At 42.0% G+C, this 27,611-nt stretch overlaps 1 protein-coding gene across 1 annotated transcript; it reads left to right on the top strand.

Moving 5' to 3' along the window:
- Nucleotides 1-1,710: 1,710 nt before the first annotated feature.
- LOC139541549 (tetraspanin-1) lies at nucleotides 1,711-27,049 on the top strand. Its single transcript, XM_071346319.1, has 9 exons — nucleotides 1,711-1,949; nucleotides 7,520-7,715; nucleotides 8,008-8,070; nucleotides 16,744-16,950; nucleotides 18,009-18,083; nucleotides 24,333-24,431; nucleotides 25,154-25,297; nucleotides 25,832-25,915; nucleotides 26,708-27,049. The coding sequence occupies exons 3-9, from the start codon at nucleotides 8,014-8,016 to the stop codon at nucleotides 26,765-26,767; spliced, it is 726 nt and encodes a 241-aa protein (XP_071202420.1). The 5' UTR covers nucleotides 1,711-1,949; nucleotides 7,520-7,715; nucleotides 8,008-8,013; the 3' UTR covers nucleotides 26,768-27,049.
- The last annotated feature ends 562 nt before the right edge of the window (nucleotides 27,050-27,611 follow it).

Below are 27,611 nucleotides of genomic sequence, written 5' to 3'. Positions count from 1 at the left end.
CTTGCTCCGCTCGCTCTCTGCTCTGCTTGCTCCGCTCGCTCTCTGCTCGTTCTCCGCTCGCTCTCTGCTCTGCTTTCTCCGCTCGCTCTCTGCTCGTTCTCCGCTTGCTCTCTGCTCTGCTTGCTCCGCTCGCTCTCTGCTCTGCTTGCTCCGCTCGCTCTCTGCTCGTTCTCCGCTCGATCTCTGCTCGTTCTCCACTCGCTCTCTGCTCGTTCTCTACTCGCTCTCTGCTCTTTGCTCCGCTCGCTCTCTGCTCTGCTTGCTCCTCTCGCTCTCTACTCTGCTTGCTCCGCTCGCTCTCTGCTCTGCTCCGCTTGCTCTCTGCTCTGCTTGCTCCGCTCGCTCTCTGCTCGTTCTCTGCTCGCTCTCTGCTCTGCTTGCTCCGCTTGCTCTCTGCTCTGCTTGCTCCGCTCGCTCTCTGCTCGTTCTCTGCTCGCTCTCTGCTCTCCACTCTGCTCTGCTACACTACACGCTTCTCTCAGAATTCTCGGCCTTTTCATATAGATCCTTCTTGCATCGCCTTCCTCTGCTCTTCCTCTTCTTCTTCTTCTTCTTCCAGTGATGTAATGGTACCCCCTCTTCTTCTCTCGCTCTCTCTTTCCCCTTCTCCTCTCCTCCCGTCTCTGTCATAAACAGCTTTCCCTTTGTGTGTGAGTCAATTAGAGAGCCCTTTGGTTTGATTTATAGAGCCGGCTTCCATTGGCCTAATGGATTGCTGTGAATTAATATGCATTTTCTCATGTGTGTGATAAATTATAGAGTTGGGAGACAATAGAGGTCACAGTAGTAGAGTCCTGGTGTTTAGTCAGCTCCACCAGCCCACCACTTTAAACCTTCACTGGAGGAAGGGCCATCAATTAGAAATGTTTAGGCATAATGTATAGACCTAATGGATTATGAACAATAATAGGACTGAGCTAGGCTCATTGAGCTCTTTCAGTATTTTTCACATTGAGTAGACAAGAATGAGAGGTTAATGCAGATGGATTAGAACTACTGATTACGACCGTCTCATGCACGAAAGAATATTGTATGTGGGCTATTCCACAGAAACAGAGTGACACTGAGACTCAGATTTGTCCATTTAAAATGTATCTCAAATAAAAAATGATGATTGCAAAGTTAAACAAACCAGGTCTATGCACAAGGACTACTTTTAACTATTTTCACTAAACATTTCCCAAAAATACATTTCTACTGAAAATGTAAAAAATATATATTTACTTGAAGAACAGTGCAGATGAACAGAATGACGATTTGTGCCGTCATTCTCTTCCCAAACCTTTCATCGGCACTTCTCTTCAAGTAAATGTGTTTTTGTTTGACATGAACATTTTAAAGTGCAAAATCTGTGTCAGTGTCACCGGTGTTACTGTGGAAATTGCCCATGTCGGAATTAGATTTTTAAAAATCTTGATGGTACTGTTCCATTCATTTGCTTTGAAAAACCAGGGTGTAATTCAAACCCCCTGACACCCAGCAGAGCCGACTAGACCTGGACCTACGGGGTCGTGAAACCACTACATCATCACATTATTGTTTCACTCCAACCTCTGTTTTGGTTGCTTCTCGTTAGGTGCCACGATGCCACTTCCGGTGTCTTGTAATTCATGAGGTCAGCCATACCTTACCCTTTCCTTCCCTCTCATAGGCTACACCATTAAAAACGTTTCCATTCCTGGGAGATATGGACTAATGACAACAGGCCCTCTGGTGGTGCAGGTCCACTTAGCGTTAGCTGCAGCGGTAGCGATTAATGGTAGAGCCGAGATGTATTACCCCGTTACCCTGGAGAGTCAGAGATAATTCTCAATCTGGCCCATCTCATCAAGGTACCCGCTTTTTACGCTTTTCGTACGCTGAAACCCCCGGTAGATCTCGCCAGCCCATCACGTCCCGTCATCCGCCGCAACGTGATGAAAAAGCCCACCTCTAATCATTACGGCACGGTCAGTAGTATCAACTGGTTTAATAGCTAAGGAAGCCTGACAGGTGCTCTTCTTGCTAAGATTGAGGAGGGTGGGATTAATGAGGGTATTGCTGAGATTGCCATAACTCACAAAAGGACCATTAAAGTGATATTACGGAGAAGGCTCGATCAGATATGTTTTCAACTCCAGCAAGGTGGCATTGGGCGGCGCGTCATTTTTCACTGAGATTTTTAATGCCTGCGGGTCTTCCGTGCCTCTCCACCACCAGAAATGTATAGAGAATCTAAAAAACACTGCTGATAAGAGAAGAAAAAGAGGAAAACAGAGAGAGAGAGAGAGAGAGAGAGAGAGAGAGAGAGAGCGAGAGAGACATGACAGATAGAGACAGAGACAGCGAGACAAAGAGAGTAGATAGAGAGAGATAAATAGGGGTGGGGGTGTGAGAGGTGCTGCTGAGGAGTTTTTTCTCCGTTCATACAGGCCTAAGAAAGGACTAGTTCACACATTTTGTGGAGAAAACACAATATATGTTGATATTTTTTTTAAGGGGGTGCTGCAGCTACCCCCAGCACCTCTACTTCCTGAGGCGATGCCCACCAGCATCATGCTGTGAGGGACAAACATTCTACAGATCTTTTCAGATCCTCCTCCCGATGGACTAGGGAGACCAGTGGAGTGCTTCTGCTTACTGGGACTAGACTACTTACTGAAGATAAATTCTTATTGAAATTCTTCATTATTTTCTGACCAACTGTCCAATCCGTTTTAACAGATCATCTATCTCCTTTCTCAACAATTTACCTGATTACCCTCACCTGGTGATGCAAGCCCTGAATCATGAGGAGCATGTCCAAATCCAAACCCGTGGACCAAGCCTAGCAGGCCTTCGCTATGTGAACAATGGCCATCCTTGACTGGTTTGAAAAGAAAACTGCACGTCAAAGAAAGGCGCATGCATTCCTTTACCGAGGGACACATTGATCAACACTGGTGCTTGAAGACAGTACAAAGAGAGGACAGACCACCAGACTCTACCCTGCAGAACACTACTGCCCTCTACTGGTAGGAAGTGGTACTCTATTTTACATCCACGGGACATTGCTCATAGGAGAACAAAGGACCAGCCAAGCTCATCACTGAAGATAAGCAAAAGATTGTGCAGGAAAACAGCAACTAAACAACAATGATACTTAAAGTTCACTTCAAATGAGTCATTCAGTTGGGGGATGTTCAGCTCGATGGTTCAGACGTCAAATGACTGAATTCATCTGGACAGCCTCTTGTTCATTCATTCATTCAACCAAGGAGGTAATTCAACCAAAGAATCACGTCAGTTTGGCATAGAACCTCAACACTAGATTAGCAGCCTGCTGTAGATGTAAATCATTCCCCACAGTGTGTGATGATTATACACTATACCCCTATGGTAAATAGGTGACAGTAGATTAGCAGCCTGGAGTAGACATGGATCTGCACAGTATGTAATAATTGTACAATATAACCATTATTTGTTACATTAGATTAGTTTACAGTTGACACTGATGATATACACGGAATGTACAAAACATTAAGAACACCTGTTTAATGAAATGGACTGGCCAGATGAATCCAGTTGGAATCTATGATCCCTTATTGATGTCACCTGTTAAATCCACTTCAATCAGTGTAGATGGTTAAAGAAGGATAAATTAGACAATTGAGACATGGATTATGTGTGTATGCCATTCAGACGGTAGTAGGTTCCTTGCGCACCAGGTGGTGTCAAGAAATGCAGTGCGTTTGGGTGTTTCCACTCGCAACAGTTTCTTATGTGTATCAAGAATGGTCCACCACCCAAAGGACATCCAGTCAACTTGGCACAACTGTGGGAAGGCCAGCATCCCAATGGAACGCTCTTTTGACACCTTGTGCAATTCAATATTAGGAAGGTGTTCTTAATGTTTTGTGCACTCCGTGTACATGGGGTACCAGTACCGAGTCAATGTGCAGTGGCACGTGGTAATTGAGGTAGATACAACATGTACTGTACATACACAACCGTTCAAAAGTTTGTGGTCACTTAGAAATGTTCTTGTTTTTGAAAGAAAAACAATTTTAGTCCATTAAAATGACATCAAATTGATCAGAAATACAGTGTAGACATTGTTAATGTTGTAAATGGCTATTGTAGCTGGAAACGGCAGATTTTTAATGGAATATCTACATAGGCATACAGAGGCCCATTATCAGCAACCATCACTCCTGTGTTCCAATGGCACGTTGTGTTAGCTAATCCAAGTTTATCATTTTAAAAGGCTAATTGATCATTAGAAAACCTTTTTGCAATTATGTTAGCACAGCTGAAAACTGTTGTCCTGACTAAAGAAGCAATAAAACTGGCCTTCTTTAGACTAGTTGAGTATCTGGAGCATCAGCATTTGTGGGTTCGATTACAGGCTCAAAATGGCCAGAAACAAAGAACTTTCTTCTGAAACTCATTAGTCTATTCTTGTTCTGAGAAATGAAGGCTAATCAATGCGAGAAATTGCCAAGAAACTGAAGATCTCGGACAACGCTGTGTACTACTCCCTTCACAGAACAGCGCAAACTGTCTCTAACCAGAATAGAAAGAGGAGTGGGAGGCCCTGGGGCACAACTGAGCAAGAGGACAAGTACATTAGTGTCTAGTTTGAGAAACAGACGCCTCACAAGTCCTCAACTGGCAGCTTCATTAAATAGCACCTGCAAAACACCAGTCTCAATGTCAACAGTGAAGAGGCGACTCCGGGATGCTGACCTTCTAGGCAGAGTTCCTCTGTCCAGTGTCTGTGTTCCTTTGCCCATCTTAATCTTTTCTTTTTATTGGCCAGTCTGAGATATGGCTTTTTTTCTTTGGAACTCTGCCTAGAAGGCCAGCATCCCGGAGTCGCCTCTTCACTGTTGACGTTGAGACTGGTGTCAATTTCGATTCTCATAGCAAAGGGTCTGAATACTTATGTCAATAAGGTAATTCAATTTTTTTTTTAAGTAATAATACTCTTTTTAAAACCTGTTTTGCTTTGACATTATGGGTTATTCTTTTGGGTTATTTTTGGGGGGGTTATTAAAAAAATATATATTTTAGAATAAGGCTCTGACGTAACAAAATGTTTTCCGAAGTCACTATAGGTAGGGGTAAAGTAACTAGGCAACAGGATAGATCATTAACAGTAGCAGCAGCAATGTCATGAGTCAAAATAGTTAATGCAAAGAGGGTCAATGTACATTGTCTGGGTAGCTATTTGGTTAACTATTTCGTAGTCTTATTTCTTGGGGGTGTGCTCGGGCCTCCATTTTCATGTAGTCCATGATCAGCTACTTTGTCTTGCTGGCAATAAAGGAGTTATCGTGGCACCACTCTGCCAGGTCACTGACCTCCTCTCATCGTTGTTGGTGTCAGGCTTACCACCGTCGTGTTGTCAGAAAACTTAATGAAGGTGTTGCCCTAGGGAACGCAGTCATGGGTGAACAGGGAGTACATGAGGGGACTATGCATGCACCCTGAGGGGCCCCAATGTTGAGGGTCAGCGTGGCTGATGTGTTGGTGCCTACTCTCACCACCAGGATCCATTTGCAGAGGGAGCTGTTCAGTCCCAGGGTCCTGAGCTTAGTGATTAGCTTGTAGGGAACTATGGTGTTGAACGCTGAGCTGTAGTCAATAAACAGCATTCTCACATAGGTATTCCTCTGATCTAGGTGGGTGAGGGCAGTGTGGAGAGAAATAAAGATTGCATTATCTGTTGATCTATTGGGGCGGTATGCGAATTAGAGTGGGTCCAGGGTGTCTGGGATGATGGTATTGATGTGAGGCAACCTTTCAAAGTGTTTTAGGGCTACAAATGCAAGTGCTACAGGACGATAGTCATTTAAACAGGTTACCTTGGCGTTCTTGGGCACATGGACTATGATGTTTTGCTTGAAACGTAGGTCTTACAGACTGGGCCAGGGAGACATTGAACATGTCAGTGAAGACACTCGCCAGCTGGTCAGCGCATGCTCTGAGTACGCGTCCTGTTAATCCGTCTAAATGTTGACCTGCTTGAAGGTCTTACTCACATAGGCTACAGAGAGAGATCACACTGCTGGTGCTCGCATACATGGTTCAGTGTTGCATGCCTCGAGGTGAGCATAGAAGCAATTTAGCTTGTCTGGTAGGCTCTCGTCACTGGGCAGCTCACGGCTGGGTTTCCCTTTGTAATCTGTGATAGTTTTCAAGCCCTGCCACATCCGACGAGCATCAGAGCCAGCGTAGTAGGATTCAATCTTAGTTTTGACGCTTTGCCTGTTTGATGGCTCATTGGCGGTCGTAGCAGGATTTCTTATAAGTGTCCGGATTAGTGTCCCACTCCTTGAAAGCGGTAGCTCCCTCACTAACCTTACCTCACCATCTTCACTACTATCAGTCTGCACATCTTTAGCTCAGTGCGGATGTTGCATGTAATACATGGGTTTTGGTTGGGATATGAATATACGATGTCGTCAATGCACTTATTAATGAAGCCGGTGACTGATGTGGTAAACTCTTCAATGTTATCGGAGGAATCCCGGAACATAATCCACTTTGTGCTAGTGAAGCATTCCTGTTGCTTAACATCGCTTCATCGGACCAATTCCGTATTGAGTGCATCACTGGTACTTCCTGTTTGAGTTTTTGTTTCTAAGTAGCAATGGTCAGATTTGCCAAAAGGAGGGCAAGGGAGGGCCTTGTTTTTGAGTGTGGAGTAAAGGTAATCTGAAGTTGTGTTGTTTCTAGTTGCACAGGTGACATTCTGGTAAAAAAAATAGGTGAAATGGATTTCAAATTAATAATGCCGGAAACTTTATTTTGCAAAAAAAGTTAAGATCAGCGTAAAAAAAAACCATACAAAATAATGGTCAGGAGCCTGTAATACGGCAGCTATCCACTGCAGCACCATCTTTGTTTTTAGGTTTGTTATGGGCAGCAGGTAGCCTAGCAGTTAGAGCGTTGACCCAGTAACCAAAAGGTTGCTGGTTTGTACACCCTCGCTGACAAGGTATAAATCTATCGATGTGCTGTTGAGCAAGGACGCCGTACTACTATGGCTGCCCCTGTAAAACAACACATTGATTCAACCAGTTTGTGCCCAGTGGGATACTAATATCTGCACAGTATGGTGATGATTATGCAATATAACCCTATGGTGTACAGGTGACACTGTAGATTCACAGCCTGGAGTAAATGTATGGCTATAAATCTGGACAGTTTGTAATGATAATATTAAACACAGATTATTTGTTACAACAGAATAGTTTACAGGTGACACTAGACTTGTACCTGTGTGTCCCCTCTCTGTCTCTACTGTGTTTATACCTGCAGGGGTCAGAAAGAGACTGTGACCTGAGACACACACACAGCACTCAGTCCCCGCAGTCTGTTCATCTGTCACCTGGGTGAGAGTCAACTGTACCTGTCCTGGCCACACCCAGTCCACCCTGAGGGCATCAGAGTATTCCTCCTCACTCTGACACAGCAGTACAAGTCAACCTGTACTGGTATACCTGATCACAGACACCATCACTCACCAATCAGAGACTCCATCCTCACACAGGTACCTGTTCTGAACACCTGGCGACACACCTGGATCCCTTGTTTCTTTCTGAGGGATCCTCCTCTGCAGTACTGAAGAGAACCCTGGTCTGCCGGAGAACAACGCCATCTCTCTGGGACCTAAAAGACACCACACTGGTAGCAGTCATCTCCTGGGTCTAACTCTTTAAGGCACACAGGCAGTCTCTACAACGCAGGTGGGTTTCATATGTTTAGATCACTGTAGAAAAATACAATACTGTGTTGCTGTTGTTGAGCCTGTTAAATCTGTGACTGACTACTTTGGTCTCTCTCTGTTTGTGTTCAACTAGCTTTTGATCACCAGGATGCATTGTTGGCACAATCATTTCACAGCGAGTGATTTTAAATGGCGGGAGAGGGACCAGAATGTATTAATATATGCATTTTAGAAGCTCATTGAGGGTGTGAGTGGGAGAGAGAGGTAGGGAGAAGTAAGCAGCGGCATCATTTATGTTCTCTTTATTACAGATTAAAATGGCATGCTTCACATTCTTCAAATTTATGATGGTCTTGTTCAACTTGCTTATCCTTGTGAGTATGTTTCCCTTTTGATTGCATACATGCACACGGGGGGGAGGGGGGGGCAAGCGAGGGGAGAGTAATTGCATTTGTTAATTTATTGCACGAAATCTTTATGAGTCCTGTGTGAATGAAACAACAAACAATGGCTTTTAATGCATAGAAAAGTATTTTCTCTCGCTGTCCCCCACCTCTCCCTCAGCACCATTTAACTCAACAACATATCAACGATGGTACACAAATACCACAAATCACTGAGCGGAAGCTCAAATTATACTCTTAAGTCTCTCTCTCTCTGTCTCTCAGCAGTTCTCATGTCATTAACTTTAAAACTCTCTAATTTTGCTACCTACGTTTTCCGCCTAGCGTTTATAACTAATGATGTTTGTGAAATGGAGGGGGACTTTGGCGTTGGTAAGCTGAATTTTCATTACACCTTGCTTCTCCCGTTTAAATGATCGTTGAAGTGTAAGTCCTTTTCTACTGGGTTTTCATTAGTGCCTGAGCCAAGTTATTTAATAAACCTACACCATACAATATGAGACACTGTCTTAATAAAGTCATGTTATGCATGCTTATGTGGATCTGGGAAGAACAGTTAGATGCAATCTTTTGACAAGGTCATAATGCTCTATCTCAGTGCCTGTTCACACCATTCAAATTATTCCACATTTTGCTGTGGTACAGCCTGAATTTAAAATGGATTATGTTGAGATTTTGTGCAACTGATCTACACACATTACCCCATAACGTCAAAGTAGAATTTAGTTTGTAGAATTATTTTACAAATTAATAAAAAATGAAAAGATGAAATGTCTTGAGTCAAATATTCAACCCCTTTGTTATGGCAAGCCTAAATAAGTTCAGGAGTAAAAATTTGCTAAACAAATTGCATTGTAAATTGCATGGACTCATTCTGTGTTCAATAAAAGTGTTTAAAATTATTTTATTATAATGACTACCTCATCTCTGTACCCCACGCATACAATTATCTGTAAGGTCCCTCAATAGAGTAGTGCATTTCAAGCACAGATTCAACCACAAAGACCAGGGAGGTTTTCCAATGCCTTGCAAAGAAGGGCACCGATTGGTAGATGTGTAAAAAAAAATTAAAAGCAGACGCTGAATATCCCTTTGAGCATGGTGAAGTTATTAATTCGACTTTGGATGGTGTATCAATACACCCAGTCACTACAAAGATACAGACGTCCTTCCTAACTCAGTTGCCGGAGAGCAAGGAAATTGCTCAGGGATTTCACCATGAGGCCAATGGGGATTTTAAAACAGTTACAGAGTTTAATGGTTGTGATATGAGAAAACTGAGCATGGTTCAACAACATTGTAGTTACTCCACAATATTAACCTAAATGACAGAATGAAAGAAGGAAGCCTGCACAGAATAAAAAAAATCCAAAACGTGCATCCTGTTTGCAACAAGGCACTTAAGTAATACTGGGGATATGGTGGGGATCCTAATAAAATACAAATACAAAATACAAATACTGCAATAACAAAAAAATCCAAGAAATGTACTTTTTGTCCTGAATAGAAAGCGTTATGTTTGGGGAAAATACAACACAACACATCACTTAGTACCACTCTTCATATTTTCAAGCATGGTGGTGGCTGTACCATCTTATAGGTATGCTTGTCATCAGCTAGGACTAGGGAGTTTTTCAGGATAAAGAAATTAAATACACCTATAAGCACAGGCAAAATCCTAGAGGAAAACCCGGTTCAGTCTGTTTCCCAACAGACACCTGGGAGAAGAATTCACCTTTCAGCAGGACAATAACCTAAAACACAAGGCCATATCTACATGGGAGTTGCTTACCAAGACAACGTTGAATATTCCTGAGTGGCCTAGTTACAGTTTTGACCTAAATCGGCTTAAAAATCTATGGGAAGTCCTGAAAATGGCTGTCTAGCAATGATCAACAACCAATTTGACAGAGCTTGAATAATTTTTCAATAATAAATGGGCAAATATTGTACAATCCAGGTGTGCAAAGCTCTTAGAGACTTACCCAGAAAGACACACAGCTGTAATCACCGCCAAAGGAGTTTACAAAGTTTTGACTCAAGGGTGTAAATACTTATGTAAAATAGATATTTCCGTATTTTATTTTCAATAAATTTACAAAAATGTCTAAAAACATGTTTTCACTGTCGTTATTGGGTATTATGTGTAGATGGGTGAGAAAATAAAAAATATTGAATCCATTTTGAATTCAGGCTGTAACACAACCAGTGACGATTTTAGAATGTCCATCTTGGTGGAGCCAACTCCACTAAATGTTTTGGGGATGCATGCCAGCAAAGACACTACACGACACAACACTAAACAATACAGTCATTGCACTATAACAGTGGCAAACGGTGCCCACAAACTGTTCGGGCCTACATCAAGCTGTTCCAACAGCAGAGTCCCAACAGCAGTCCCAACACCTTACCACTGCTACACCTGGCTATCAGAGGAGCCTTGTCAGGCAGTGAAACAGTTCATTCAGCCTCATTTACTGCCTTTTAAAAAAACATAGCTGATATGGCTGACTTGCTTAAACGTGGTTTCAACTGACACTTGTACAAACTATGGAATAAGGGGACGACAAGCGGATATTTTTGATTTAGGCAATAATGTGCGAGCTAGGACAGACGTTGTCAATATAACTATTTGTTCAGCACTTTGAAATGTATAGCAACAGAATTCAGAACATGGGCGGTTCTTACAGAGTTCTCTCTGTACACCAAATCAGAACCATAGGATATAAAGAGGGCATATAAGCAGACAATGAAAGCTCTAACAATATTCAATGATTACATTTCTCTAAAACAGGCTATAGACTACATGTGCACCATCAAGTCAGAACAGTTGGCGAAATTATGAGGAGAAAGGGACCAAATTATTAGGGTGAGGCACATGGGCTACCAACATCTTACTACACAACATACACTTAGTATTACTTTCTTAGCTACAGTATACATATCTCCCTGGCATATTACATCATTTATGCAGCAGCATACAAGCAATTTTGGACTCTCCTTGTTGTGCTGTGCTCACTTGAACAGGAAGGTGGCGCGGCGGTCCTTCATGGGCCAATTTTGTCATCAAACTTTGTCATCAAAGTCTGGCATTCTCTGGATTTATGGTGCTTTCAAGACAACTGGGAACTTGGAAAAAAAACAAGGTTGAATTATGATGACGTCAGTGATCTTCAGGTCGGAGTTCTAGCAAGAAGCCCAAGTTCCCGACAAGTTGGATGATCGGAGCTCGTTTTTTTCAGAGTTCCTAGTTGTTTTGAACTCACTGAAGTCAGATTTCCCAGTTCTGAGTTTCCAGTTGTCTTGAGCTCGGCAGAAGTCATGCTGGATTGACAGCACGGCCAATGTTGAATCCTTTCAAGCTTGGAAAAGAGACCCTTAAACCCAGACTTGGGACCACACACCCACTCCACTGAATAGTAGGCTAATGATTGCTGTGCAATGCTTGCAGTTAACCACAGATTCCTTCCCAACCACTCATTGTTGAATTTGTGATTTCTAACTTGTTGTGTAATATTTTTGTCCAATGGCTGATGAGCACCGATACGTTTTATCTATAATTTCTCTTAATTTTTTGTCTTCATATGACATGGATTAAAAAGGATTTGCCGGTAGATTATTGACTTGATTCATGATGATGACTGTTAGCTTGCTGGCTACGATTTTGAAAGTCCAATCAAAGCTACTGTAGATATAACGTGATTTGAAATCAGTGTATCTGTGGCCAATGACCTTGAGCCTTCTTGGATGGGCACTTCTAATGTAACTCTATGGCAGCACCCAAGTGGGTTGAATTTTGAGCTCTACCCTTAGATTTGGCGGTGACGTGGTGTCACCATGAGTGACAGAACACTGAGCCGATCACGGCGCAACTAGAGAACATTTTCAACCCCAACGCTCTGTATTTTCTGCTGGCTTGCCCACCACCATAGAAAGCACTGAGCTAGGCTGAAACACCTGCATTTTGTAGCTGCCTAACTCAAGAAAGCAAAAAAGAGACCATGATTGTATGAAGGCTTTATTGACTCAAGTATTATTATAATTATTTTTACATTGTTTGCAAACTGATATGTGACACGTATTAATGCCAAAATATCATGGAAAACAGAAGACAAACATGATACACTTATATACAGCACCAGTCAAAAGTGTGGACACACCTACTCATTCCCGGGTTTTTCTTTATTTTTACTATTTTCTACATTGTAAAAAAAGTAGTGAAGACATCAAAACTATAAAATAACACATGGAATCATGTAGTAACCAAAAAAAGTGTTAAATAAATCCAAATATATTTAATATTTGAGATTCTTAAAAGTAGCCATGCTTTGCCTTGATGACAGCTTTGCACACTCTTGGCATTCTCTCAACCAGCTTCAGCTGGAATGCATTTCCAACAGTATTCATTCATCCATTCGCCCCCCCCCCCCCCTCTACAGAGGCCTATATGGCTCTGTTCAGAAGTCTCCTATTCAATCCCTCCAGCCCTAATATCTTTCATTTGTCCCTTCCATATTGTACTCACCTATCCCATTTACCCAGTTGACCTCTAGTCCTAACCTGATTTCCATGTGATCTATGACAGGTCTCATGGTGTCTGACAGGGCATCCCAGGCAGGTGGCATTCCATCTACCGCATTAGCCTGCAAAAAAATAAAAGAGAAAGCCAACCACAATTAGATCAGGCAGAGGGAAAACGCTGCCAGACAAGGAGTTAGGGGGAATATGGTTGTCGTATCACATTTACCGAGCAGGGCGTTCATCACTGAGAACAGGTGGAGGAAGAAATAAAAGACAAGATACCCTGAGGAGAAAGGAGAGGGGGAAGAGGGGAGGAGAGGAAGACAGGGGGAGATTATTCTCATGTGGAAGACATCAGGGCTGATGGGGAGGATGGTGGCAGGCAGACAGACTGGCAGGCCTAGTTTCATGTGCAGCTGACAGAAAGCAGAAGGTCTCCTGTATATGACTGACATAGCTCTGATTGGAGACGACAGACAATATCAGGTTTCAGATGCTTTCTGTTCTGTGGGGAGGAGAGAAGGAATAGCATAGTCTGACATCCACCCACTCTCTCACTGATCTGACCTACAGAGAAAGAAAGAGAGAGCGAGAGAGTGCGAGAGAGCGCAGATGAGATCCAACGGTAAAGCAAAACATTAGATCTGTCAGACCAGGCGTTTGGTATATTCAGTTCAGTATAGTGCCTTCAGAAAGTATTCACACCCCTTGACTATTTCCCACATTTTGTTGTGATACAGTCTGAATTTAAAATGGATTAAATTGAGATTTATTGGCACTGGCCTACACACAATACCCCATAACTTCAAAGTGGAATTATGTTTTTAGAAATGTTTACAAATAAATAAAATTTGAAAATATTAAATGTCTTTAGTCAATAAGTATTCAACCCCTTTGTTATGGCGAGCCTAAATAATGGCAAGCCTAAATTAGTAAAAATGTGCTTAACAAGTCATGTAATAAGTTATATGGACTCACTCTGTGTGCAATAATAGTCTTTAACATGATTTTTGAATGACTACCTCATCTCTGTACCCCACACATTCAATTATCTGTAAAGTCCCTCTGTCAAGCAGTGAATTTCAAACAGGTTCAATCACAAAGACCAGGGAGGTTTTCCAATGTCTCGCATAAAGGAACCCTGTTGGTAGAAGGGTAAAAATAAAACAAGCAGACATTGAATATCTCTTTGAGCATGGTGAAGTTATTAATGACACTTTCAGCAGGACAATAACCTATGAACCCTTTCTGAAGGCACTGTATATGCTTAAAAATCAAATATATTGCCCCACATTTCCCGTATAAAGTAAATAATACTTCCATTACGTGAATCAATGTGTGAAGTAGGTATCTACATTTGTAGATAAAATAACATTTGTTTAGAGCTAGACCAGAGTTCCCGAGTAGACCTAAAGAGCTAGAGTTGGTTCTCCAGCAGTCCTATGACATCATCCGGCAGAGCCGAGTAAAAATATAACGTTCTCCTCCTGGCCAATCAGAAAATAGATAGATACCTCCTGACGATAGATACCTCCTGACATTACATTATAATCCAGATAGAATTCCATGGTTGACTTCTGCATGTCACACAGAGAGAACAGGTCAAGATGATCACTAAGTGGATCCCTGCCTATTAAGCTGTCTGGTATTGGTAGAGAAAGAAAAAGGGTCATGGGGAAAGGGCAGTGTTTCCTTTAGAAAAGGTAACAAGAGGCCAAGTTCTCTTTGGCTGGTATATAACAGAAGCCTCGGGCTGACAAAATAAATTCATCTTCCTCTCCCCCTGACCCCCTCTTAACCTTTTTACTGCAGTGGGCTAAATCAGGGTCACACAGAGTGGTTCTTGGGAGTCTTAAACAAATCTACTTTGAAACAAAAGTATACACCTCACACACATTGTTATGGGCTTAAAAAAAGAAGACACCTGTACCATGTCAGATATATTGTGCTGTTTGTTTTTAGCATTAATCATATTCATGAATTTCCTAGACAAAGAACACTGACATTTCGATAATGTATATAAACGCAACATAAAAATACATAAAAATATAAACGCAACATGAGCTGAAATAAAATATTCCAGAAATGTTCCATATGCACAAAAAGCTGATTTCTCTCAAATGTTGTACACAAATGTGTTTACATCCCTGTTAGTGAGCATTTCTGTCAATATAATCCATCCACCTGACAGGTGTGGCATATCAAGAAGCTGATTAAACACAGGTGCACCTTGTGCTTGGGACCAAAAAAGCCACTCTAAAAAGTGCAGTTTTGTCACACAACACAATGCCACAGATGTCTCAAGTTTTGAGGGAGAGTGCAATTGGCATGCTGACTGCAGGAATGTCCACCAGAGCTGTTGCCAGAGATTTGAATGTTAATTGCTCTACCATAAGCCACCTCCAATGTTGTTTTAGAGCATTTGGCAGTACATCTAACCGGCCTCACAACCGCAGACCATGTGTAACGACGCCAACCCAGGACCCCCACATCTGACTTCTTCACCTGCGGGATCATCTGAGACCAGCCACCCAGAAAGCTGATGAAACTGAGGAGTATTTCTGTCTGTAATAAAGCCCCTTTGTGAGGAAAAAATAATTCTGATTGGCTGGTCCTGGCTCCCAAGTGCCTGGCTGAATTGTAACTCAGTAAAATTGTTGAAATTGTTGCATGTTGCGTTTATATTTTTGTTCAGTATACATCCCAGAAGACTGAAATATAACAAAACTGTTTGACATAGAAGCACTGGATGTTCGTCATTATTTAAAAATATATATCTTTATTAATTATGAAATTAAGAAAAATATTAATAACATTCCACCCATGAGGCCAAAGGAGGTGCTTTTGGTCATTGACACTAGGAAAGAGCTACACAGCAGATGATGTGGTGGTGTCGTACAAAGGTAGGATAGGGTAGTGACACAACACACGTATTACCTCATGAAAGAGCTGTTGACCCAGCAGATAAAACTGCTAAATCAAGTGGCTGTTTTAGTTCAGCAACAATGTCTGGGTTCTCTAATAAAAGTACATGTGAAATTCAGGTCAGTCCCAAAACAAGGCAAGAAATCCCCTCAAAAACGCGACAAAATACAGATAATCCAGCTGCAAGAAATGAAATAAGGGTTGAGTTTACAAGCTCAGTTGTAGACCCTAGCAATAGCCTTCCAAACTTTGGTCTGCAGAGAAAACTTCTCTCGACAATCGATACAATCTCCTTTAAACAAGTCTTTAAGAGTGTTATCACTTGTATAGAGTGAGAAAACTAGGCTTTTAAACTAGTTTCCTAGTTACCAAACTTTTCTGGCCACAACATGTAGTCAAGATGGCTTCCCTCTTCCTGACACACCCACTTCCTATTTCATTCCAACTAGGAAGTAGCTGTGGGTTTTATTTGTATTTTGTATTTTTTTAATTTAACCTTTGTTTTAATAAGTAGCTATGGGTGTGGCTGTGGAGGGACCAGGGAAGAGCACACAGCCTATACACATCTCAAGGAACCATGGAACCTTGTGGGTTGCACGTGTCTTTGTGTGTATTGACCTATGTGTATCCTGTGTGTGTGTGTGTGTGTGTGTGTGTGTGTGTGTGTGTGTGTGTGTGTGTGTGTGTGTGTGTGTGTGTGTGTGTGTGTGTGTGTGTGTATCCCGTGTGTGTGTGTGTGTGTGTGTGTGTGTGTGTGTGTGTATCCCGTGTGTGTGTATCCCGTGTGTGTGTGTGTGTGTGTGTGTGTGTGTGTGTGTGTATCCTGTGTGTGTGTGTGTGTGTGTATCCTGTGTGTGTGTGTGTGTGTGTGTGTGTGTGTACGTGTGTATCCTGTGTGTGTGTATGTATCCTGTGTGTGTGTATGTGTGTATCCTGTATGTGTGTATCCTGTGTGTGTGTATGTATGTGCATGTGTATATGTGTGTGTCCTGTGTGTGTATCTTGTGTGTGTGTATCCTGTGTGTTTATGTGTGTATCCTGTGTGTGTGTATATGTGTGTATCCTGTGTGTGTGTAAATGTGTGTATCCTGTGTGTGTATATGTGTGTATCCTGTGTGTGTGTGTGTGTGTGTGTGTGTGTGTGTGTGTGTGTGTGTGTGTGTGTGTGTGTGTGTGTGTGTGTGTGTGTGTTTCCAGCTGGGGGGTCTGACCCTGCTGGGCGTGGGGATTTGGGTGAGTGTGGATAAGGGTTTGTTCCTACAGGTGCTGAGTCCCTTCTCCACCCTCGACACGCAGTTTGTCAATGTGGGCTTCTTCTGCATCGCTATTGGAGGAGTGCTGGTTCTACTGGGTGTCCTGGGCTGCTGTGGAGCCCACAAGGGGAGCAAGTGTCTGCTGCTACTGGTAGGTACAGTCCAGAGTACAGGCCCACTGTTGAACACAGCCAATTAACTTACACTAACTGCTATGTTGAACACAGCTAATTAACTTACTCTAACTGCTATGCTGAACACAGCTAATTAACTTACACTAACTGCTATACTGAACACAGCTAATTAACTTACTCTAACTGCTATACTGAACACAGCCAATTAACTTACTCTAACTGCTATGCTGAAGATAGCCAATTAACTTACACTAACTGCTATAGTCACAATTGTGATCTAACTCAACATAACTACAAAACCACAAGGTACATTATTAACTATATCTGCAGTATATCATTCATGACCGTATTATAGACCTTACATACCCACTCCACACTCCCAATTAATCTATCTACACAGTTCACAAAACAAGCTACCATATCCATGAAGGACTATCTTCCTCCAGTGTAGTCCTGAAGAGGGTGTGTTAATGTTCATTAACAATGTGGCTAACTACCCCCAGAGTCCATTTCATTGATAATGAGTAGCACAGCTAGAACATTTTCCCCATAAGCACCATCACATACATACTCAGACTGATAGATTCTAACGGATAGTAGTCCATATAGGATACATTACTGTTTACAGCTCTCAGCCAGGAGAAGATGCTTATCGGTTGTTTCAGCGTTCACATTAAACCACTTCCCTGTTCTCCTTTGTCTAATCAACGGTTAGCTGTCCTTTATCGAAGGGCCTTTACAATAACATGACAGGACAAAGGCTGATTACGAAGCCCAGAGGAGTGTAGGAGTTGTGTTGTGGTTGGATAGGGGTTGTTTAGTTGTTGTATTTGTGTGTTGTGTGTTGTGGTATGGTGTGGTGGTTGGTTTGTGAACTTGTGGTTGTGTTATGGTTGTGTTTGTGAACTTGTGGTTGTGTTATAGCTGTGTTGTTTTGTGACCTTGTGGTTGTGTTATGGTGTGTTATGGTTGCGTTCTGGTTATTTTGTGAACTTGTGGTTGTGTTGTGGTTGAGGTTGCAGTCAGCTCCTCTAATCTAAAGCCAAGTCCTTTTTCTTTGTCTTGTTCTACTAAGTTTTTCTCCATCATCCTGATTATTTTCATCGCTGAAGTAGCAGCCGGAACGGTGGCCCTCGCCTACTCTTCGTTTGTAAGTCTCCCTCTCTCTCTCCACCTCTGACTTGAACCTCCCTCCCTCTCTCTTTCTCTCTCTCTTTGTATCATCTCTCCTTATGTCTCTCTCTCCCTCCCCCCTCCTCCCTCTCTTGCTCCAGCTTTCACTCCCATTCTCGATTTTTATCTCCATGTAAATTTTCCTTCATAGCCCGGCCATCATTGAATTACTGGGCTTTATGTCCACTTCAGTACATTTGGCCCTTTAATGACCCCCAGATTGCCTGGGGCCTCTCACTTTGAGCAATTTATTACTCTGGAATATTGAAGTTAAAGCATTTTATATGCAAAACAGACTATTTACATATATAGGTCTCGCTCCTGCTCTTTCTCCAGTCCTGTTCAGTAAAATACTAGCGGGACACCCTGTCCTTTCGGACGGTAAATCATTGGAAATGAATAATTTTATTTAACGAAATTCTCTCCTCCTGCAAATCAAAAATGCGTTTATCTGTTCTGCATTTTGGTCTCTGGATATACCAATATTCTCAAATCCGGAGCATTTAAAAAACTCCCATCGGCCTATTTCCTGTGGGATCAAGGCACTTGCCTTCTCTTTCAAATTCAATGTTGGCCCCATGTTGTCTATATATATTTAAAAAACAGTATAGGAATGCGCCAGACTTAGATTTATTCAAGAAATACGTTGTTTCATCCAACACGTCCAAGCAGGAATGCAAAATAAAGATATTTTGATGCAAAGCACGTAAATCAGTGATTGGCATGAATTTTGGGTTGACAATTAGGCTGTTGTTGCTATAATTGTACTGTCAAAATAGTGTTCCAGAATTTCTGTTTATTTTGTTCAATAGAGATACATATACTGTAGGCGAAATCACTTGGGGCTAATCACTGAGGAAGGGGAAACTCGAAAACAAACCCACAACAGTAGCCTACTTATTTTTCCAGCCAATCCGGTCTCATAGATTAGACGTAACACAGTACAGCCAGCTTCGTGCAAATGCGTTTTTCTCTTCCTCGCCTTCTCTTCAGCTAGTCTACTCGGGGGGCACAGAGAGAAACAGGGGCAGCAGGGAAAACACCTTGATGCAGGAATCAGGATGTTACCGTTTGATCAAATCATGGTTTTAGCTGCTCCAAAAATAGAATGTTTTGAGTAAAGTGACCAGCTAAAATTTGTAACTCGCACCGATGTGACCACATCCAAGCATGTAACTGTAATTTCTACCTCTCCAATGTCTACCAGCTCACGTTTGTTGCCTATGTTTTAGGCCAAGAGCTTATTTGACTTGTTAAATACCTTGCTTTATTTGACAGTATTATTTGAAGGGATTTGAGGATTACTTTAAGTGTTGGGGAAAACAGGGAAGCGGGTCATGATGAGATGTCGTTTAAAGTTTTACACGTGGGCCCGTCAGACTATAAGCACAGCAGCGCAGTTGATTTGGAATTTCCAGTCAATTAGCATTATGGGTAATAGGCCTAGTCATTCTATGACAGCATCATCTCCCGTAGTAACAGTGTCATTCCAAACACAAAAACCTGGAAAATGATCGTCAAAGTTACTCAAAAGTCCTAATTTCATTTTTTTTTCATCTGATTTAAACCTATCCCTAGCCTTAACCACATTGCTAACCTTTTGCCTATCCCTAACCTTAACCACACTAATAACCTTTTGCCTAACCCTAACCTTAACCACACTGCTAACCTTTTGCCTAACCCTAACCTTAACCACACTGCTAACCTTTTGCCTAACCCTAACCTTAACCACACTGCTAACCTTTTGCCTAACCCTAACCTTAACCACACTAATAACCTTTTGCCTAACCCTAACCTTAACCACACTGCTAACCTTTTGCCTAACTCTAACCACACTGCTAACCTTTTGCCTAACCCTAACCTTAACCACACTGCTAACCTTTTGCATAACCCTAACCACACTGCTAACCTTTTGCCTAACCCTAACCTTAACCACACTGCTAACCTTTTGCCTAACCCTAACCTCAACCACACTGCTAACCTTTTGCCTAACCCTAACCTCAACCACACTGCTAACCTTTTGCCTAACCCTAACCTCAACCACACTGCTAACCTTTTGCCTAACCCTAACCTTAAATTTGGACAAAAAAAAACAAACAATATACAATATATTTTGACTTTGTGACTGAGGTAACTAGTGACAACTTCTGCATCTTGACATGATTGTGTGTGTGTGTGTGTGTGTGTGTGTGTGTGTGTGTGCGTGCGTGCGTGCGTGCGTGCGTGCGTGTGTGTGTATTTTTGTGCGTCTGTGTATGTTGGTGGGTCTTTGTCGAGGGCCAGAAGAGATCCTAGGCGTGTATTATAGATTCTCATTGTTACTTAATTAGATATGCTTATAGTGAATCTATTGTGCTGTTTTTTAGCATTAATCCTATTAATTCATTACCTAGACAAAGCACATTGCCATTTCGATAATGTATTTGGCAGTCTCCGAGCATCTGCCCATCCCCGGCTTTTGATGACACAGTATCATTGCAATAATTAATATGGATTGGGTAGTAATATACATAGCCATCCATGAACATAATAACTCTCCGAAATATACCCCTGAAACAATGAAATGGGCAATACATATAGGGTGTTGATCTATTTCCTACTACTATATCTACCACATAAATCTCCCTTTCCCCATCGGGCCTACGCCCTAATCTAACCAAAAAGCCATGACCCGATGGAATCTGAATAACTCTGATTTAATAACCAATTTTAGAGAGCGTTATACAAGCGTTATATGACTGCTTTATAGTTCTAAAAGACATTCAGAGGAGACGCTTATATGATGGAAAAATGTAAAACAACATTGCAAGTTACTACAGGGCCTTAATAACAGATCGATTATAACAGAGAGGTGGTTGTTCCTGTCGGTAAGAGCTACTCTGCTATAGAGCTTCCTCTGTTTGTTACAATTAAATAATGTCAGATAATTAACACTTTTTCATGATTTATATTTAAAGAGATATTATATATAAACAGTATATACAGTTGAAGTCAGAAGTTTACATACACCTTAGCCAAATACATTTAAACTCAGTTTTTCACAATTCCTGACATTTAATCCTCGTAAAAATTCCCTGTCTTAGGTCAGTTAGGATCACCACTTTATTTTAAGAATGTGAAATGTCAGAATAATAGAGAGAATTATGTATTTCAGCTTTTATTTCTTTCATCACATTCCCAGTGGGTCAGAAGTTTACATACACTCAAGTAGTATTTGGTAGCATTGTCTTTCAATTGTTTAACTTGGGTCAAACGTTTTGGGTAGCCTTCCATAAGCTTCCCACAATAAGCTGGGTGAATTTTGGCCCACTCCTGACAGCTGGTGTAACTGAGTCAGGTTTGTAGGCCTCCTTGCTCGCACATGCTTTTTCAGTGCTGCCCACAACTTTTCTGTAGGATGAGGTCAGGGCTTTGTGATGGCCACTCCAATACCTTGACTTTGTTGTCCTTAAGCCATTTTGCCACAACTTTGGAAGTATGCTTGGGGTCATTGTCCATTTGGAAGACCCATTTGCGACCAAGCTTTAACTTTCTGACTGATGTCTTGAGATGTTGCTTCAATATATCCACATAATTTTTCTTCCTCATGATACCATCTAGTTTGTGAAGTGTACCAGTCCCTCCTGCAGCAAATCACCCCCACAACATGATGCTGCCACCCCCGTGCTTCACGGTTGGGATGGTGTTCTTCGGCTTGCAAGCCTCCCCCTTTATCCTCCAAACATAACGATGGTCATTATGGGCAAACAGTTCTATTTTTGTTTCATCACACCAGAGGACATTTCTCAAAAAAGTACAATCTTTGTCCCCATGTGCTGTTGCAAACCGTAGTCTGGCTTTTTATGGCGGTTTTGGAGCAGTGGCTTCTTCCTTGCTGAGCGGCCTTTCAGGTTATGTCGATATAGGACTAGTTTTACTGTGGATATAGATACTTTTGTACCTGTTTCCTCCAGCATCTTCACAAGGTCCTTTGCTGTTGTTCTGGGATTGATTTGCACTTTTTGCACCAAAGTACATTCATCTCTAGGAGACAGAACACGTCTCCTTCCTGAGCGGTATGACGGCTGCGAGGTCCCATGGTGTTTATACTTGCATACTATTGTTTGTACAGATGAACGTGGTACCTTCAGGCGTGTGTAAATTGCTCCCAAGGATGAACAAGACTTGTGGAGGTCTACAACTGTTTTTCTGAGGTCTCCTTTTGATTTTCCCATGATGCCAAGCAAAGAGGCACTGAGTTTGAAGGTAGTGCTTGAAATACATCCACAGGTACACCTCCAATTGACTCAAATTATGTCAATTAGCCTATCAGAAGCTTCTAAAGCCATGATGACATTTTCTGGAATTTTCCAAGCTGTTTAATGGCACAGTCAACTGTAATGTTAACTTCTGACCCACTGGAATTGTGATACAGTGAATTCTAATTGAAATAATCTGTCTGTAAACAAATGTTGGAAAAATGACTTGTGTCATGCACAAAGTAGATGTCCTAACCGACTTGCCAAAACTATAGTTTGTTAACAAGAAATTTGTGGAGTGGTTGAAAAACGAGTTTTAATGACTCCAACCTAAGTGTATGTAAACTTCCGACTTCAACTGTATATATACAGTACCAGTCAAAAGTTTGGACACACCTACTCATTCAAGTTTTTTTTTTTTTTTTTTAAACTATTTTCTATATTGTAAAATAATAGTGAAGACATCAAAACTATGAAATAACATGTGGAATCATGTAGTAACCAAAAAAGTGTTAAACAAATCAAAATATATTTTAGATTTTAGATTCTGGCCTGAGTTGGACCACAGGGTGAAGGAAAAGCAGCCAACAAGTGCTCAGCATATGTGGGAACTCCATTAAGACTGTTGGAAAAGCATTCCAGGTGAAGCTGGTTGAGAGAATGACAAGAGTGTGCAAAGCTGTCATCAAGACAAAGGGTGGCTACTTTGAAGAATCTAAGCGTTAAATGTTTAACGCTTTTTTGGTTACTACTTTATTCCACATGTGTTATTTCATAGTTTTGATGCCTTCGATATTATTCTACAATGTAGAAGATTGATCAATAACATTAGGCATATGGCCTAATATCCTCCACAACTCTCCTCTCCTTGCATAGTTTAGTTGATACAGTTGGTACGTTATCCCCTCCTGGCTCAGAGCCCAGTGTGTTGGTTGTTTAGGCCTTTTTCCTGTCCACAGTGTATGTGTGTGCGTGTGTGTATGTGTGAGTGTGTGTGAGGGAATGCAGTGTAGCGAGGGGCACGCAGGGCAGGCAACCAGGCAGGCAGAGTGACAGTGATGAATTAGCTAGCTGGTAATAACCCCTCTGATCTGAGCCCCTCTTCCCGCTTCTTGGGGGGCACTTTTAATTGTAGCATGTCTCCACGTCCCCTCAGGCTACTCTCTCCCTGCTCCCTGAACACACACACACACACACTCGCTCCCCTGAGTCTTTGTGTGACTGTACGCCAAGGGCTTATTAATCAAAATGGAAAAAACGGGGACACACTGAGTGGAAGGGAGGTAGGGAGGTAGAGAGAGGGAGGGAGGTAAAGAGAGGGAAGGAGGTAGAGTGTGGGAGGGGGGAGAGAGGGAGGTAGAGAGAGAAGGGGGGAGAGAGAGAGGGAGAGAGAGGGAGGGGGGTAGAGAGAGGGAGGGAGATAGGTAGGTAGGGAGGGAGGTAGAGAGTGGGAGGGGAGAGAAGGGGGAGAGAGGGAGGGGGAGGTAGAGAGTGGGAGGGGGAGAGAGAGGGAGGTAGAGAGAGAAGGGGGGGAGAGGGAGAGGGAGGGAGAGGGAGGGTGGTGAATATAGGAATATGTCATATAGGAATTCACTCTCTACAATAACAGGAGCTATGGATATGTTTTCTCTGTATGAAATAAATATGGTATGAAACACAATGGGAGAAAGTGTCCTGATCGAACAAACGGCAGCATCAATATATATGTAAATGTGACCACTTACAATCACAAAGGAGAAAATGGAGGAAAATGTCCCAGTCATCTTCTCAGGGACAGGCTATGGGTTTTATTTCCCAGGTGCTTTGTTTGGTTCAGATAGACATTTATTTCATTATTGATGCATAGCTGACTGCCTGAGGTGTACACTCTGTAAAAACAGACGATATGTTGTAGGTTTGTTCAGTGACCTTGTGTGTGTGTGTGTGTGTGTGTGTGTGTGTGTGTGTGTGTGTGTGTGTGTGTGTGTGTGTGTGTGTGTGGTCTCCAGGCCGAGGGGATTCTTAAAGCATGGGCCACCCTTGTCTTGAAGAACCAGTATGGCAGCGATCCGGTGGTCACCAAGATCTGGAACAGCACTATGACTGAGGTATGGCTACCTCAAGTTACCAATATTTCTCCGCTATCCAGGAGCAAGACAGGTGCCGTTTTTCACAGACAATGATGAGCCTGAACCATCCAAGTCCGTGGCTAGCCCTCCTGAGTCCTGACTAACCCTATCTGCGATATTTAATCCCATACGGTATGGGCCATAACTGCTGAGTTTGTCATGCTCTATCTATCACACGTCAATCACATTCTACCCTGTAAGAGTTTAGAATGGTAATAATATGGCTTTGACTCTATGTATTGTATAGCTTTTGTATTGTGCCTTACTGTGTTTTCAGTTGCACACAATTCTACATTTCTGCCATTGCTCAGCTCTCCTTATTATGCTTGATACATTCAAAGACCTTGACTTGTGAACCTCTCTCTCTCTGCTAAAAGCATGTCAATACATCATGTACCTCTCTGGGACCATGGCCACCATCTTTAAGTAGCCTACAGGCTAGAAAGTACAGAGGAATACAAATCAATAACCTAAGTAGAATGCCAAAGAAAAGCTGTTCCTTACATAACCGTCCATGTTGTGTTGCTTTTTATTGAATGGTAAATCAATAACTAAATTAAATGCCTTTATTTTGGTGAACACTTGCCAGTGTGCTCGTCCATCCTCCAACACATTGTTGTTAGCATGTCACTCAAGTGTTACAAGGGAATGCTGAGAGAATGCTACAACACATTTCTCTCTTTCTCTCCGTGTCCCTGAAGCTGAATTGCTGTGGCTTCACCAACTACACAGACTTTACTGACTCGTACTACTTCGAGCAGAGTGAGGGCAGCTACCCACCCAGCTGCTGCCAGCTAGACACTGCCCCCTGCAGCCAGCAGCATGCATGGCACAGTGCTGTTCAGGTGAGACCACGGCTGCCAATGGCTCACTATTCTGAATGATCAAAGTTCTATGTATAATGAGCAGTGCATGACTCTTATGGTAACATTAGTTCATTGGGCTTTCTCCATTCTGATGGTTTTAAACTCAACCAAACAAGGACAAAACTGACAAAGAAGTAGTCCAATTTGTAGAACTTTCTTTTATTTATTTAGCACTGCTTTCAAAATATTATTATAAACGGTATCATCTCTGGTCAAAAGTAGTGCACAATATAGAAAATAGGGTGTCATTTGGGACACACACCATAGACTGGGTGAGACACCCACAGAGTGACACTGTTTCCCACAGGAACAACCATAAGTCTCCTTGTTTACACTCAAATGTATCATAAACTAAACATCTTCAACAACCTTCACTTGATCTAGAGAAAAACACGTGCAAATGTGTAACAAGTCTGACCTTAATGCCTTAATGACCTTGTGTTTTAAAACCACTTAGACGTGTACAACAATTGTCCTATTAATAATTCATGTTCTGTACACGTTCCTCTCCAGGGCTGTTTTGCACAGCTGTTGGAGGCCCTTCAGAAGCATGCCAACATCGTAGGTGGAATAGCCGTAGGCATCGGAGGGCTAGAGGTAAAATCAACAGGTCATAAATTATCCCGTGTGGCTCAGTTGGTAGAGCGGGGCACTTCTGGCGCATGGGTTCAATTCCCAGGGGGGGACCAGTATGAAAGTTGTATACTCTTAAGTTGCTCTGGATAAGAGTGTCTGTAAAAAAACGTGTCTGTGCATTGTTCAGTGCAGGAGTATAACCGTGTACCATGTCTATCAACCTCTTGTCGCAGGATGAGTGAAAGCCATTGATTTGCATGTACTGAACATCCAGTGGAGATGTTTTATGGCTTTGAGGAATCTGATCTACAATCTGATCATAATGTTATAAAGTGACTCACGCATATTCACAAGCAGTCAGGAAGAGATGATAGGGTAGGTGCATATAGGAACCGTACGGACCAGGGCTAGGGAGTTTTTGCTGTTATGGTCCAGTCATATGTGGTTATGGTCAGGTCATCGTGTCAGGACAAACTCCCAGCCATTATGACAGCTAGTGTTGGATACAGGAGCTGTTACAGTGCCTTCAGAAAGTATTCAGACCCCTTGACTTATTCCACATTTTGTTGTTTTACAGCCTGAATTCACATGTTTATTTTATTATTTTAATTTTATATAAAAACATAATTCCACTTTGACATAATGGGGTATTGTGTGTAGGCCAGTGACACAAAGTCTACATTTAATCCATTTTAAATTCGGGCTGTAACACAACAAAATGTGAATGCTTTCTGAAGGCCCTGTACATGTAATCAAAGCCATATTATTGTAGTTGTGATCTAGATCATCCTAACACAAGTTTCTCTCTCCTAGGTGGCAGCGATGCTGGTGTCCATGTATCTGTACTGTTATCTGGACAACAATGTCAGCTGAGACTTTGTATTGTACAGACAATATGTTGTTATGTACTGTGAAAGGTTAACAATAGTGATTGTAGTGCCATCATATCTGATAGGTTGGCTTGATGTTATTATCTACAAATGTATATCAGTTATCCATTATTTCACGTTTACTAATCAAATGAGATATCTTTTTAATTAATAGCACACAAAAGCCAAAACATAGTACTGTAATTGTGTGTAATGTTATTTTAGATATTGTCACATTTATCTACTGTAAATACACTTTATATTTACAATAAATTTCAGCTACCAACATGTCTGGATGTTTTACAACAAAATCACACATTTGAAGTTCCTACATACACTGAGTGTTCAAAACATCAACGACATCTTCCTAATATTGAGTTGTACCCCGACCCTTTTTGCCCTCAGAACAGCCTGAATATGTCGGGCATGGACTCTACAAGGTGTTGAAAGCGTTCCACAGGGAGGCTGGCCCATGTTGACTCTAATGCTTCCCACAGTTGTGTCAAGTTGACTGGATGTCCTTTGGGTAGTGGACCATACTTGATGAGCACGGGAAACTGTTGAGCATGAAAAACCCAGCAGCGTTGCAGTTCTTGACACAAACCGGTGGGCCTGGCATCTACTACCATACCCCGTTGAAAGGCACTTAAATATTTTGTCTTGCCAATTCACCATCTGAATGGCACACATACAATCCATGTCTCAATTGTCTTAACGCTTGAAAATCCTTATTTAACCTGTCTCCTCACCGTCAGTCTATGTCATGGAAAGAGCAGGTGTCTTTAATGTTTTTCTACTCTCAGTGTATACTGTAATATGAATTTTAGATCATTCAAACCCAGATATAT

This window comes from Salvelinus alpinus, chromosome 16 (assembly GCF_045679555.1).
Source record: "Salvelinus alpinus chromosome 16, SLU_Salpinus.1, whole genome shotgun sequence".
Taxonomy (NCBI): domain Eukaryota; kingdom Metazoa; phylum Chordata; class Actinopteri; order Salmoniformes; family Salmonidae; genus Salvelinus; species Salvelinus alpinus.
This window is presented reverse-complemented; position numbering and strand designations above follow the sequence as displayed.